Genomic DNA, 15,073 nt, shown 5'->3' on the forward strand with positions numbered 1-15,073 from the left:
TAGTTCTTTGAATATGTTTTTTATGTCAATCATTTTGTTCCTCAGGGTAAGGAGTTCTTTTTTTATTTTTATTTTTATTTTTAACATCTCTATCAATGTTTGCAAGACTTTATAAAATAATTGTTGAATATTATAAATTTTTGCAAACAATAAAGACTAAAAATTATGAAGGCTTCTTTTCACTGAGAAAAACAATTGAAAACAATGTGACTGTCCTGAAATAAGGTGCTAATTAAAAATCCTATGGTACTTCCATGCAGTATAATACTAAGCAATTATTAATATAGTATTACAGAAAAATATTTAATGGCATTCAATTTTTATTGCATATTATGGTAAAAATTGGGTTAAAATAGCCATGTATTATTTTGTAAATAATATTTACTGTTACTATATATACTGTCATATATTGACATACATACTGAAAATAGTTGGAAGGTATATACTAATATTATCAGTGATTATATCCTGGTAGTAGAATTATGGGTAATTTATTTTATTTTTTACTATTTCTTGTTTGTAAAATAAGCATAATACTTTGATAATAAGGAAAAACATAAGATAAAAAGAAAAGCTCATTTCCTTCAGAATGCTATTCTGTATGAAATTAGATCTCAATCTCACCTTGACCCCAATGAGGTTGTCTCACTCACAGAAGTGAAATCACAAAGTATGTAGGCTACAAGGTATGTACTCATTTTTACAGTAGTTTCAAAATGATCTTCCAAGAGGCTTCCTTCAAGTTCAATTGTCTTAACCTACAAGAAGGAAAAAAGTCAGTGAAAATTGGAGTATTTTAAAGCAATGTCTATGACTTAAGCCAGGGAAGTTAGAAGAAAGCCTCCCACTCTGAAGGACATTTGATGCCCTTATAGAAGATCACTGGCCTCTCATAATATTCTGTGGTCTCTCCCCCTTTATTTTTCTTATTCTTGGACTTCCTTGAAGACACAATGCACTACTTTTGAGATCCCAACATGTATACCGATCTTTTTTTGTTGCTTGAAAACATAAAACATGTTTGATGCTTCCACTTTCTTGAACTGCAGTCATCTCCAAACTGATATTCATTCCAGTTCTGCAGTTCTAAGGAAAAATACCAGAGAATGGTCTCTTTTCCTCTGTTATATAATAAAGAAGTCTCCGTTGCAGAATGATATGGAAAGTAAAACTGTGCTAGATAGCATTTTGCATTATCTTTTAATTCTCTTACTATTTGTATGTGAGGTAGATGTTATTTTGCAGGTAAGAAAACAGAGTCTCAGAAATGTGAACTTAATTGCCCAAGATCACATGGAAAGTTCCACAGCAAGACCCAGGTGTGGATGTGGCCGTGTGACTCTGAAGACATTGCTCATTCTTTCACTCGCTGTGTGACCACTTTAGTCATAGTCTTATTTTTATCTTTGCTTCATTGATTCCACAATGAAAGCAGTCAGGCCAAGGAGGTCATTAGTAATTTAAGCTCCTGCCTATGTACTGAGGAAGCAAAAGTTTTAATCCTACAGACTCGTCAGCTGCATCTATCAAATTCACTGAATAATTACTAAATTCTATCTTTATTTACTCTGGGGAACTTGTCCCAGAGATGATCCCCAATATGCTACAATACCCTTAAATACTAAATGGATCAGATGCAGTCATCTGAAAAAACTGCTTCATTCAAATGAGTAATACCTTTTGGGCTGGCTTGCTCCCTCTTGACACCCTCCAATCCCCCTTTAAGGTGTCAGGCTTGTGGCAGTGCTAACCAGGGCTCCCTGAACTGGTTTATGTATTTGGTTAAGATTACAGTTTGCTTTGGCAAGACCAAATAGCATGAAATGTTACCATGAACTGCCTAGTTTACTTCAGTGACAAATGAATGTCTGTGCTATTAAACTCAACATACTTTAGTTCTGCAGATGTCTATCAAAAAATTCAATTCCTAAGTTCCATTAAGCAGAAGATACTGACTGAATGCTCTCAGAAAGTCAGCAGTATCTACAGGGCTGTAATTACCTCTGTCCAGCAAATTAATTTTCCCAACAATAATTTCTCTCTCTCTCTCTCTTTTATCAGTCTGATTCAACCAAAGTTCTATAGGTACACACTCTTAGCAGAAGAGAGGGTTATAGTGAGGGGCAGGAAGAAGGCCTTGATTGTAGTTTTCTGACCGAACTTGGCTGCAAAACTATTTAGTCAATTGTGTGGAAGGATGAGGGATGGAGGAGGAAAGGCTGTGGTACTATGGGGAAATAAGAGTTTGTGACACAAGACAGCTGGTGACAAAGATGGTTTGGAGACAGATGGACATTGCCTCTGATATTTTTCCCCTCTGATAAAGACGTAGCTCATGGATGCTGAGTTTTGTTCAGGAACCTGTAGAGACCCACATAGACCAACACTGCCTTCAATGGAAGTGTATGGGGTGTCAGTGTAAGTTCACCCAGGATGGTGATAAAAGCTCCCAGTATAAAATGCTTGTTGTTAGATGAGTATTTAGCTGTTTTTTCAATACAGGCAGAATTCTCCTTGCATAGTAAGTGTCACCAGCAGGTATGTGTCTCTTTAAAGAATGAATGGGACAAAGAAATGCCCAAAAGATATGCTGCCTCTACCAATGCTTGTCTGACCACTTACTTCCTTAAATCTCATATTCTTAACTAGACAAATTGAGAACTTAGTATGTGTTGTTTCTTCCCACTAGTCCATAACCCATCTTAAGTGCTGCAACTATTATTATCCAGAGAGTATGACTATAGCATTACTTCAGTTCTTCCCTTTTTTGTTTAACCATGAAAGCCTGGGTTGGGCCTATCAATGAGAAGCAGAATGTTAAGCCAATATTTGCTGAGGCAATGCAAAGATTCAAGGATTGTGTAAAATATTTTCAAAGTATCCACTTATTTTTCTTAAATATGAGAAGTTGCTGGAGGTTTCTTAAATAGAAAATTTAAACTGTAATATAACAAAATGGCAATTCATGTTTGTATCACACTTGAATTAAAAGGCTTTATGAGTTGTATTTTTACTTCAGCCTCCATGATTATTCATATAAAAATTCTATTAAGAAAAAGTTGCCAGGAAAAAGGCTTGGAGTTAAGGCAGCAGATTATTCTTTACCTAAAAATGAGAGGGTTAATGAAATCACTGTCTTTACAGTCTTTGGAAAACTACAGGGTATGTGTTAAATGGAGTATTTTCACTGTTTCCTTGATCTGCTCTGCCAGTATTTCAGAGAAAATTTTTTCCAAAATTAAACAGAAATCTGGAAAATCCAGCATCTAGCTTAGCAACTCATTTCTCACCTTCACCCATGGAGGTCAGTCACTGTTCTGGGCAGGGAAGGAAGGGGCAGGGCCACTTGCTGGCTCACAACGACCCTGCTGCTGCCTGTGCTTCCCAGCCTGCCAAGCACTGTCAGGAGAACCCCTGCTTTCGTCCTACTTTACAAGCAGCGATGGGGAAATATTTTACATTGTGTTCAACAATGCAAATGGCAAGCACAGTATTAGTGAGGAAATATCAATGAGGTTCAGGGTCCTGTATCTTTCCAGAGTCTCTGCATTTTGAGTACAAATATGAACCAAAGGAAATATTGAATAGTCTCTTTTAATTAAAAAAGTGTATAACCACAGTAATAATTTTCAAAAATAATTTTAAGATCTACCTATGGAACCTTATAAAAGAAAAAAAGATTTCTAAGTTCCAGCACAGAAGACTAGATCAGAATATTTGGAGTGGGGCCAGGCAGGGCTTTCTAGATCCTTACCACTCCAGATGTGGTCTCTGAACCAGCAGCAGTGGTATCTGTCACCTGAGAGCTTGTTAAAAAGACAGAAAATGAGGCCTCACCCCGCGACTGACTGGCTCAGAATCTGAATTGTCACAAGAGCCTCAAATGATTCATGTGAACATTAAAGTTTGAGAAGTACTGCTCTATGTGATTCTGAATTTCACCACTGGCCTAGTGACACTATCTAAAAGAACAACAGTGCTCCACACAAATGCGAAGAAACTGTAAATCATTTTGTTCTGTTTGTTAAAAAGCTTCTGATGCAACAATGACCCAAACAAAATGATGTTAAAATCTAGAAGGATTGGGGCTATTATATAATATGTAGGATAAAACAAATTAATGGTTTAAGTCTTGAAAACAAAGAAAATATTTTAAAAAGCAACACAACAAAGGTAAAGTCTCAACTTGAGAATGATTCCCCAATGTTTCTTAAAGTGGCAATACCTTTGGCATGTTGGATAGGGCAATGTGCTTGCTCTCTCTTCTTATCTTGATTGAAAAGTTGGCTTTGGGTCCTGGCCAGTTGGCTCAGTGGTCGAGCGTTGGCCTAGCGTGTGGAAGTCCCAGGTTTGATTTCCAGCCAGGGCACACAGGAGAGGCGCCCATCTGCTTCTCCACCCCTCCTCCTCTCCTTCCTCTCTGTCTCTCTCTTCCCCTCCCGCAGTCGAGGCTCCATTGAAGCAAAGTTGGCTTGGGCGCTGAGGATGGCTCTATGGCCTCTGCCTCAGGCGCTAGAGTGGCTTTGGTAGCAACAGAGTGACGCCTCGGATGGCAGAGCATCACCCCCTGGTGGGCGTGCCGGGTGGATCCCGGTCGGGCGCATGCGGGAGTCTGTCTGACTGCCTCCCCGTTTCCAGCTTCAGAAAAATACAAAAAAAAAAAAGAAAAAAAAGAAAAGTTGGCTTTGAATAACCGTTCATCAAAGCAAGGGAAAGCCATTCATGCGTCTGTTGGCTCAAAATCTGTTACTGCGATTGTTCTGTGAAAAGAACCACCCCTAGCTCTAAACTCACAAAAATTTCCCCCTCCAGTCTCCCACATCTCCCAAAATGATATTCTTAAAAAGCATTTCCTTTGAGTAATGCTGTTGTCACTTGAAAAAAAAATGAAGAGAAGCCATCACAAATTACATGGTGACTTAGTGGGAAGAAGTTGATAAGTTCTCTATCTACTACTTGCTGGACCTGAGAATAGGTCCCTAAGAATTGAGTCTTCAAATGAGGGAAGTGTCCCTCTGGGGGAGAGGGAGAGAGATGGACCTGTGGAAGGGTGTCCTAAGCGGACTGCTGGGGCTCTGGGTGGCTGCAGGGGTTCCCAGAGGGCAGTGAGTACCTAAGGTGAGGAAGGGAAAAGGAAGCATGCAGTAGATGCTGCTAAAGGTTCCCACTCACATCTCTTCCCCCTTTTCAGTTCCAACAGAATCCTGATTGTGTTCAGTCAGGCAACGTGCCTTTAGACTCCCTTGCAACTTAGTAGGCTTATGACTGTGGCATGTTTGAAGTCACTGGGTGGGAAAGCTTTATAAAAAAGAGTCAGACTCAGCTGGAATGTTTATTTTTGCCTTTTCTCTCCCCTATTTCTCCTTTCCTCCTGCTTGTGATGTGGACTAGACATCTAGAGGTGCACAAATCATCCTGTATTAGGAGCAGAGCCATGTGCCCTGGGTGGCTGAGCAGAAAGGTCGAGGAGCCTGGGCCCTGGCAACGCTGAGGAGCACTACCCAAGCCAGAGCTACCCTACCTGCTACCCTACCTGCAGACAGCTTTTCTCATAAAAAACAAACAAAACGGTAAACCCTTATGTGTTAAGCCACTGTACTGGGTTTCTAACTGGCGACTGAACGCACTGATGAAAGGTGGTGAGCACTGAAACCACAGTCCACTTCCCTCCCAGACGGGCCCCGGCTTGAGACAACCGAAGTATCCTCTCTTCTTCCACCTCATCTAACCAGTATGTCAGCAAATTCTGTCTCTTTTACCTTCTAAAAGAAATGCCAAGTTCTATCATTTATTCCATAAGGAACCACCACTAGCCTGGCCCAAGCCACCATTTCTTGCTTGAACTACTGCAATGTCCCCCTAAATGATTACTCCTTTATACTTTTTCCTCTATATAATAGATCCTCAACATACACTTGTGCCTTATAAGCATAGAGCAAATGAGAACCTTCCAATGAGTTCCCATTGCACTGAAGTGAAACCCTGAATGCCTTACAAGAGGCTCTACGTGAGCAGGACCCTGTCAACTCTACTTTGCTCTCTTGCTCATGCCCTTCAAACCATACTGGCCTTCTTTTCTCAATCAGCCCTGCCTTACAGACTTTACACTTGCTGCTCCCTTTTATGGGGCCGCTTTGCCCTAAAATGTCCTCATGATTGTACCCTTTTTAAAAAATGTTAGGTCTCAGTTTAAATGTACGTCCTTGACAAGGACTGTCCTGATAACTGAGTTGAATTAGTTCCAAACCCCAGCTACACGTACTCTGTTTCAGCACCTTGCTTTATTTCTTTCCTAACATTTATCACCTGCCTGTCTCTATCTCAACACTATACATCCAGTGTCTGGAACTGTGCCCGGCATAAAGCTTGTACCCAATAAACATGAGCTGATTGAATAAACAGTAATTCTCAGTTCTCCAAACAAACCTGCTCCTACCTCCTGAATTTGAGTCATGCTGTTTCCTGAGCAATTGACATCCTTTCATTTCCTCTCTCTGTCCAAATCTCACATTTCCTCTGGTCCCAGATCAAGGCTCGCTTTCTTTGGGAAGCCGTCCCTATTTCAGCTCTCTCTGCACAGATATAGCTCATAAACATACCTAACACAGTCACACTGGCCTCTCCTCCCAGTTATTCTCCCTCCAGCTGTTCATGCCTCTGCAGTCCTTTTTCCCATCTTTACTGAAACTTCCTTAAGAAATAGTAGAGCTTCTTCCTCTTCCTAGTTTCCCACAGTTTATTGGGCTTTTCACAAATGACTGTCAAGCATGCTCCTGGCAAAGAGATGTAACACATCAGGAAAGTATCATAAGAGTCTGCAAACAGCCAGAGCAACATCTTACCTCGTTTCACCACCAAGAGTTCTGTATGTGCTTTTATAAAATCCTTTAAAACCATCAGCTAACTTGGCCTGAAAGTCAATAGCCAGGTGGTATCCCGGGCCAGCCACAGGTTTCTCTGGAACCAGCAGGGCAATCTGTTGGTGAGCAGGACAACTCAAAACATCCAGCTCTTCCCCTGGTTTCCTGTATCTCGAATTTTCCTCTGAATATAAGGTGACATTTGTGATTTCAAGATCTTTGCTGTTGTAAGATGATAAATAGGGTGGCATTTCTGACTAAGACTTCAATGTTCTTAATGCAACAAAGTCCAAGGAGGTGCAATCTGGATGGACTAAAAGGTCACAGTGGCGGGGGATGCCGTGCTGGGGAGCCTTAGCTCATGCAAGGGAAATGGTTCTCCACTCGTGGCTTCTGGGAAAGCCCCAGGGTCTTTACTGAACTGCTTACTAGATGGTGTTGAGGACTGAGAATAAATGCTTATTTTGGGTAGAATGATTGCTGTGCAGTAAAATCCTAGGTAAACATTAAATATTTGTTTTCTATAGGAGTTAATCATTGTGGAAGAATGGAAACTAAATCTCTAGAAGACAAGTTACTATCTAGGGCAGGTTAAATCTCACAGTTCTTCATAGCACCATGTTGCTCCAGTTATGTCACACAGGATCTCAATGATGTTTAAGGAGATTGATTTAATCTAGAAGAATAAAAAAATATTTTAGCATGAAGAAAAAGATTTCAATTCATGAATAAAGCCTTAAAAAATAAAAGTATATGTGAAGGCCCTGGCCGGTTGGCTCAGTAGTAGAGCATCGGCCTGACGTGCGGAAGTCCCGGGTTCGATTCCCGGCCAGGGCACACAGGAGAAGCGCCCATCTGCTTCTCCACCCTTCCCCCTCTCCTTCCTCTCTGTCTCTCTCTTCCCCTCCCGCAGCCGAGGTTCCATTGGTGGGCGTGCCGGGTGGATCCCGGTCGGGCGCATGCGGGAGTCTGTCTGACTGTCTCTCCGTTTCCAGCTTCAGAAAAATACAAAAAAAAAAAAAAAAAAAAAAAAGTATATGTGAATGGGGAAAACTTGCTCTTTGTCAGAATCAGGCAAAATATCTACAAAATAAGTTGAAATTGAACGATTATCTGGTTATTACAAATTTTTTAGAGCTTCGATGAACTCTGCCTTAAAATTTCATGGAACGAATCCTTTCTGCATTTCTATACAATGAGCAGAAGATAGGTGTTGCTGTCATTGTATGTTGAATGTTTCAAACATTGGCTACATCATTTTTAAAGTATCCTGGACACTTGAAAGTGAATGGCACAGGTGTCTCTATTTTGTTAAGTCACAAAGAATATATATATTCTTTGGATGCCAGATATTATTATAAATAGCTCTGAATTTTATCTATTTCAATAAGTAAGACATCTGAATGGTCTTATTCTATAGCTATTGGTATAAAGGGTGTTAGTCAAGCCAGATGTTTACCCTTGGATTATTTCCAATATGCCAAAAGCTATGGGAATACATTTAGAGTTAATAATATTCTAATTGACAATATTTAAAATATTATTTTGGTCCTCTTCATCTTAGGCTGCCTCTGAAAACACAGATTAAACTGAATTCACTGCTTCTGTAAATAGAACTAAGATGACTTCTTCTTACTAGAAGGACAAACCTACCAAACATATAAAATTTGATCAAGTAATTAATATAGGTGAGTCAACCTGACTTCCACCCTGACATACGCCTCTACTTCTTTCCTTCTTGCTCTAACTTAAACCCATGAATGGTTTCCTTTTCTTCCCTCCGCCCATCGTTTTTATCATTAACAAGTTCTTTAGAATTAATTATCTAAACAATTAAGTTTTCCAATTTGCAGTACTGGTGCAGATCAACAGGTATTGTTAAAGAAACAGAGATAAAAACAAATAAAATAATGGTTAAATTATTTTTTAGACAAGTATTAAATTATTGATACCAAATCTCAATTTCCAGAAACCTCTATATGTAAAACCAAAATTGGCCTATTAGCTTGAATTTCTGATGGTTTGAAAAACGGAATTGCTTATTTGTTAGGTCCTAGGTTTGGGCATCAGGGTGCCGGGGTTCTGCCGCTGGCTCTGCCACATTCACCTGTATGATCTCGGGCAAGTTTCTGAATTTTTGAGCAATAGTTTCCTGACCTATAAAATAATGTAATAATTATACCATTCTCATGATGGGAAGATTAAATGAAATAACCTGTGTGAAGAATTTGGCACAGGATAGCAACTAGCATACAAGAAGCATGGAATCAATGTTAAATTATTATTGCGATTATTATAACTTGCATTTTCTCGCCTAAATTAAGAAGTAGTTCTGTCCTGATTTGTAGCAGACACACTCCAAGAAAGGTGTATTTTTTTATTTTTTGGTAAGAGTGGAGAGAAAGGCCTTGATATTTACCCATATAGCCTTTAACTTTAGAACTAGTAAGGAATTTAAATACCAACGAGTACAAGTCCTTCGTGTCCAGATAAAGAAACTGAGGGGGAGTGACTTTCCTAAAATTAAACAGGAAGTTTGGAGCAGAACCAAGACTAAAGTATAAGTCTTTGACCCTTGAAGCAGTGGGCTTTGCCATCATATTGCACTGCATCTTCAGTAGTTTACAGCGAACCAGCCATCCTGGACTGGAAACAAAGTATCGCAACAAATGTTTGGGAGAGGCTAAAAGATCTCCAAAGGAGAGTGAGTCGGTTAAGCGGAAGCGTCTTAAATCGAGTCCCATCGTTAAGCACACTTCCTAATACAGTAGTGTCAGATTCACCTCCTTTGCCCAGAACCTCCCCTTTGGGTGCAAGACATCCTCAGTACAGCAGTTTTATACCTTCAGTTCTGGTCATTTGTTTCACTGAAAAATTCTGATTTAGCCTTAGCAGGATGGCTCCGTTGGTTAGTGTCGTTCTGATACACAACAAAGGTTGTTGCTTTGATCCCTGGTCAGGGCACACACAGAAGCAGTGGTTTTTTGTGTGTGTGTTTGTTTTCGTTTAGTTCCTCTCTCTCCTCTTCTCCCTCTCCCCTTCTCCCTCTAAAATAAATGGATGATTTTTTTTTTAATTGAAAACTCCTGATTTAAAGACAAATTGAAATGTCAATGTGTTACCTTAATCCACGCTGTTGCAGATTTGAATGGAGGGGAATTTATTTTTGCTTTCACTTTCTGTTTGGTAAGACTCAGAACTTTGCCTACTTCCTGATCATAGCACTAGCTGCCTCATTATCACATAGGTATAAACAGGGTTTAGCACAGAGCTTTGGTTCAGAAAGCACGAGAGACTAACAAGTGGCTTCAGAACAAAAGTCCCACCACAACCCGTCTTTCCCTGGCTGCTGCTGCTGTGTTATCTTCCACATCTCTTCTCCCCACATGTAAAGCCTTCAGAACACAGCTTGTGTTTTTAATGCCAAGTTATTTTAAGACATGATCTTGATTTCTTCACTGTATTATATCCTTATTACTATGAAATCTAACCTCTGCCCATCTACTCTTGAAAAGGTAACTCCACGCCTACCAGTGAACTCCCAGTTGGCTTCTCTGGCCTTGACCGGAGGAGACTGTCCTAAGTTTTTCTATGCCGGTAACCTCTTGCCTCTTGAACATACAGGGACTGTACCCCATCCTTCTCCTCCATTTTTCTTAATCTGCCAGGTTGAGTTGGGCCTCTTCTACATCACAATGAATATGGGCCTTCCACAAAGAAAAGAACATGGGCCTCCACTTCTGCCCTCTGCTCTTTCCTCTCTTTACCCTTTCCCTCAGAGAATATGATCAAGCACAAATATTTCTCATTTGCCCTCATTCCTCCCACACTTCTCTCCCCTGAGCTTTCCTCGCAGGGCAGTGCTGATGCAACCCACCAGCTGGGTGGACTGTCTGTGCAGGGAGGCGCTGCCAGCAACTCACACAGAGTCTTCTTTTCCCACATCAGAGCCTTTGCTTCAACTTCATCTGCTTCAAGCCTTTCTCCAGGATCTGTGATTGGACCATCTAATTATTTTGATTCTGCTCCTCTCCAGTTTATTACTAAGTCCTATTGATTCTTACTTTTTAATCTTTTATCTAACTTTTACTCTTATTTTTTAAAATAATTTTTTATTATTTATTGATGTTAGAGAGAGAAAGGGAAAGAGATAGAGCAAGAGCGAGTGAGAGAGAGAGAGAGAGAGAGAGAGACAGAAATTCATTTGTTGTCCCACTTAGTTGTGCATTCCTTGGTTGCTCCCCATATGTGCCCTGACCAGGGAACCAACCCACAACCTTGTCGTTTTGGGACGATGCTCTAACTGACTGAGCTAACCCGCCTGAGCTTTTATCCAACTTAAAAATAAAATCCTCAGTTATTAAGCTGGTTCAGGTCCTCATCACTCCTCGCCATGGCCCTGAGACACTGTGGGCCTTGCTGCCTCCTCAAGGCCTGCTCCTGCAGTCTGCCTGCACGGTGCCCGGAGATCTGTCCTTTCCTCTTGATCATGCCACCTTCTTGCTCAAACCCTTTCTGCGGTTTCCCCCGGTTTACACAGAGAGGCTCGTCCCCATGTGGGAACAATGGGTGGCCAACTGTCAGCATATGAGCCACATGAACTTGCTCATGCTCTGTCTGGTTGTTTTGTGGAGATCCTAGTTCATCAAAGGGCGGGGAACCACACACGTGTTGTTATTGAGGGAAATAGAGTGAGCTTGTGTCTATTGTCTTCAGGCCCTCGTTCACACACTGTATTACAGCAACAGCATGAGGAGGGGGGTGCGGGACTAGCTGCTGGTCCTCACCTTCACCAGATCGGCGAGAAGGGGGTTTCATGGCAACAGTTGCAACTTCTCTCAACCCCCAATCAGTGTTCATAGCTCCAGTAGGGGCAGGGGGTGAAAACAGAGCTGGGGGGAGCTCCTGAGGCCCACACCGTGCCTGGGAAGCAGGCTTCCCCCTTCACCCCATTCCCTCCACTTCCCTGCAGAGCCTCGCTGGCCCAGGGAAGAGCAGAGGCCCAGGGTGGTTGGAAAGAGATGGGTGGGACAAAGCAGTGAGGGAAGGGGCCTAAGAAGGGAGGAGACCTAGCCCTCCCCCGACAGCTCCCCACTGAGTTCCTAGCACAGAAAACACCGTTAGTCCCACAATTCCATGTGCAGGACACCAGGGTCCGAAAGCGCAGGCGGGTATGCATTTGAGTTCTCAACCTATACTTTGTATCAGTGTTCAAATGCTGCCATGATCAGATCCTCATTAACTCTCAAGCCTTAATTTCTTTTCTATTTCTATATTTTGTCATTTCATCTTGGCTGAACAATTTGATAAAGTAGAAGGAACAAAAAAAAGGAGACTCCATTTAGGGCCAGGGACACAGGCCAAGGGGAGTCCTCCCTCAGAGTGGCATTTTGTGAAGTCAGAGGAGCACCGTGGGGTGGGGGTGGGGGGAATGAGTGAGTAGGAAAACGGGACAAAAAAGAGGAGGCTAAATCTTAGAATTCTGTAGCAGGGGAGAAAGAGTAGGGAGGTGTAGGAAGCTGGTGGCCGTTCTGCAATATTCCTCATCACAGGACCCAGCCTAGCTGTGTGTGTGGCTGCGTGTTTGTGTATGAGTTCTCAGAAGTCTCCCCTGCCTTTTAGAACAGAAGTGATGGTAGAGAACGGGGAAACAGAGCCGTCATACTGAGCTACAGAATCCTTGAAGAGAAAGTTGAGTAGGATCCAGGTGATTTCATAGTTTACCCTTTAAAACTATGTCTCACCAAAGGGGTTTCCAACATTTTTTCTGAGAATAGAAGCTTTGGGATGTTGCTGCCTAGGGAATTCACGTGTCTTACTCTTTCACTTCTTCCTGGTCTTCCAAACTGTCTCTTGCTCAGACAAGCTCTCCCTGTGGGCTCTAGCTAAAACACTAGCACTCCTCCCTACGTCCACCCAGCCACCACCCAGTGGCTATCTCCTTAGCCTGCTTTGTTATTTCCCTTCTCAGCGGTTATCAATTCCTAATACTTCGCTCTGTATGTTTTTCTTTGTCTTATCTATCTCCCCACTAGAAGAACTTAAGCTCCTTCCCTGCAGAAGTCTCCCTGCTTTGCTCACCACTGAATGTCCAGAGCAGGGGTCCCCAAACTTTTTACACAGGGGGCCAGTTCACTGTCCCTCAGACTGTTGGAGGGCCGGACTATAAAAAAAACTATGAACAAATCCCTATGCACACTGCACATATCTTATTTTAAAGTAAAAAAACAAAATGGGAACAAATACAATATTTAAAATAAAGAACAAGTAAATTTAAATCAACAAACTGACCAGTATTTCAATGGGAACTATGCTTCTCTCACTGACCACCAATGAAAGAAGTGCTCTTTCTGGAAGTGCGGTGGGCCGGATAAATGGCCTCAGGGGGCCGCATGCAGGCTGCGGGCTGGGCCGTAGTTTGGGGACCCCTGGTCCAAAGCCTAGAGGAAAGCTCAGCACATGAGATCCTCAATAAATATCTGCTGAAATGTGAAGGCATTTATAATCATTTTAGTGTTTTCTTTTCTTTTTTTTTCCAGATTGCCTATACTTGCTCCATACTGCAGGCTAATCATCGAACTGTCCATTCCCGGGTTACCAGCAGTCCCTCACTTTTTGAGGCTGCCACTCTATATGCAATACATCTTTCTCAATATCTCCTGGGTAAACCTATCTATCACAAGGCAAATGTCACCTCCAGGAAACCACCTTGGAAGTGACACATTTTCAGTCCCTAATTATAGACATTTTTCTGGCCGGTTCACTGGCCCTTACCTTATGTTAACATGTCAGTGCTTTGTATTCCTCCTTAAACTAGCGACTGAGGCTGGAGGGCCGCTCGCCCTGCCTTCCCTCTTAGGCTGGAGGGCCGCTCCCCTGCCTTCCCTCTTTCCAGCACTTCTCGAGTGTGGCGCATCTCGTAGGCCCTGCGCGAGCAGGCAAGAATGAATGAGTTCAAAAATTTTACAAAAAGTTGAAACTGATGTATTTATAAAAATGACTGTAGATTTTTACTAATTTTTAGTAAAAATCTATCTCAAATAAATTTAAAATATTTCCATTCCCTTAGGGTGTTCTTAACATATTTAAACCTTAGTGACTCAGGTTTTTATGGGGTTTTTTTTTTTTTATTGCAATCTGGACCTAAAATCAAGAGAATTGGCTTATAGACATCTTCTTAAAATAGGTCACTTCCTCATTTCCAAATAAGAAGCAGTAATACTTTTCTTAATTATTACAGAGGATTATTATTAATTCAGAATGAATTTGAGATAATATGTATATGAAAACAGTTTGTAAATGTTTTATAAACTTTAAAGTTATTTACACACATCAGTTACCTTTATATTAGTAATCATCAGTGGTTATGCTATGTTGTAATGAAGTGCTGCCCTTCAGGCAAAAGAGATGTTATAAACAACCCGAGTTGCTATATATTTTTAAATTCTTGTGGGTACTATACAGAGTTTGTTCCAGAAATTTTTATTTACTTTCTGTTATGTCAGCTATTTCCAACCTCCATCCTAGACCTATTTTAGGATTGTTCTTTCCAAAGTGCTGTAAGCCAACAAATTAGCAAATAAAGCTAGTTGGACATTATTTCAGTCACTCAGATTCCTTCAAAAATACTTCCCAGTGCTGCCTGTGGCAGGAATGTTACAGGAGGTGAGGTTTCAGATAAACGAAATGGTAAGTAGGCTCCAGACAAATAGGTTACTGAGTCTCCTTTTCCCTTTTTGCTGTTGAATTTCTCCTCTTAACATAGACACAGATTGGCCTTTGTCCCTGGCAGATACTATCACTCTGAATACCCAGTGAGCTTACATTTTTAAAAACTACTTCATCTTCTCTGCCTTCCATTTCTTTTCAAAAGGATCTCTAAAAATCCACTGAAAGTACTTCACAGAATTATTGCTATGTCTTTTATATTTTCAAATAAAATGGAGGCAGAGTCTATAATACAGTTTTAAAATTTTAATTAAAAAAACATTTCTGATAATACAAAGTCACAGGGTCTATGAAGAATATAATAGGGGTGGGTAATTCTCCAAGAAAATGCATTCTGTAACTTCTTTTGATCTTAGTTTCAACAAAAAATTAAAGCAGCATAAGATTGGGATTTTAAGTAGTAACTGACAGGAAGATGGATTTTCAAACAATATCTTTAACATGCCTCCCACAACATTTACTAAAAATAAGAACAGAAGAATGCC

At 41.0% G+C, this 15,073-nt stretch overlaps 1 protein-coding gene across 1 annotated transcript in view; it reads right to left on the reverse strand.

Annotated features, from left to right (window-relative positions):
* ERAP2 (endoplasmic reticulum aminopeptidase 2) overlaps window positions 1-10,017 on the reverse strand; it is a 49,050-nt gene extending 39,033 nt beyond the window's left edge. Inside the window, 8 exon segments of the mRNA XM_066383638.1 lie at window positions 625-758; window positions 4,226-4,292; window positions 4,689-4,760; window positions 6,843-7,087; window positions 7,089-7,138; window positions 7,141-7,200; window positions 7,203-7,536; window positions 9,983-10,017. Coding sequence (XP_066239735.1) covers window positions 625-758; window positions 4,226-4,292; window positions 4,689-4,760; window positions 6,843-7,087; window positions 7,089-7,138; window positions 7,141-7,200; window positions 7,203-7,398 — 824 coding nt within the window. The 5' untranslated portion in view covers window positions 7,399-7,536; window positions 9,983-10,017.
* Window positions 10,018-15,073: the final 5,056 nt, after the last annotated feature.

This window comes from Saccopteryx leptura, chromosome 4, assembly GCF_036850995.1.
Source record: "Saccopteryx leptura isolate mSacLep1 chromosome 4, mSacLep1_pri_phased_curated, whole genome shotgun sequence".
In the NCBI taxonomy this organism is placed as follows: Eukaryota; Metazoa; Chordata; class Mammalia; order Chiroptera; family Emballonuridae; genus Saccopteryx; species Saccopteryx leptura.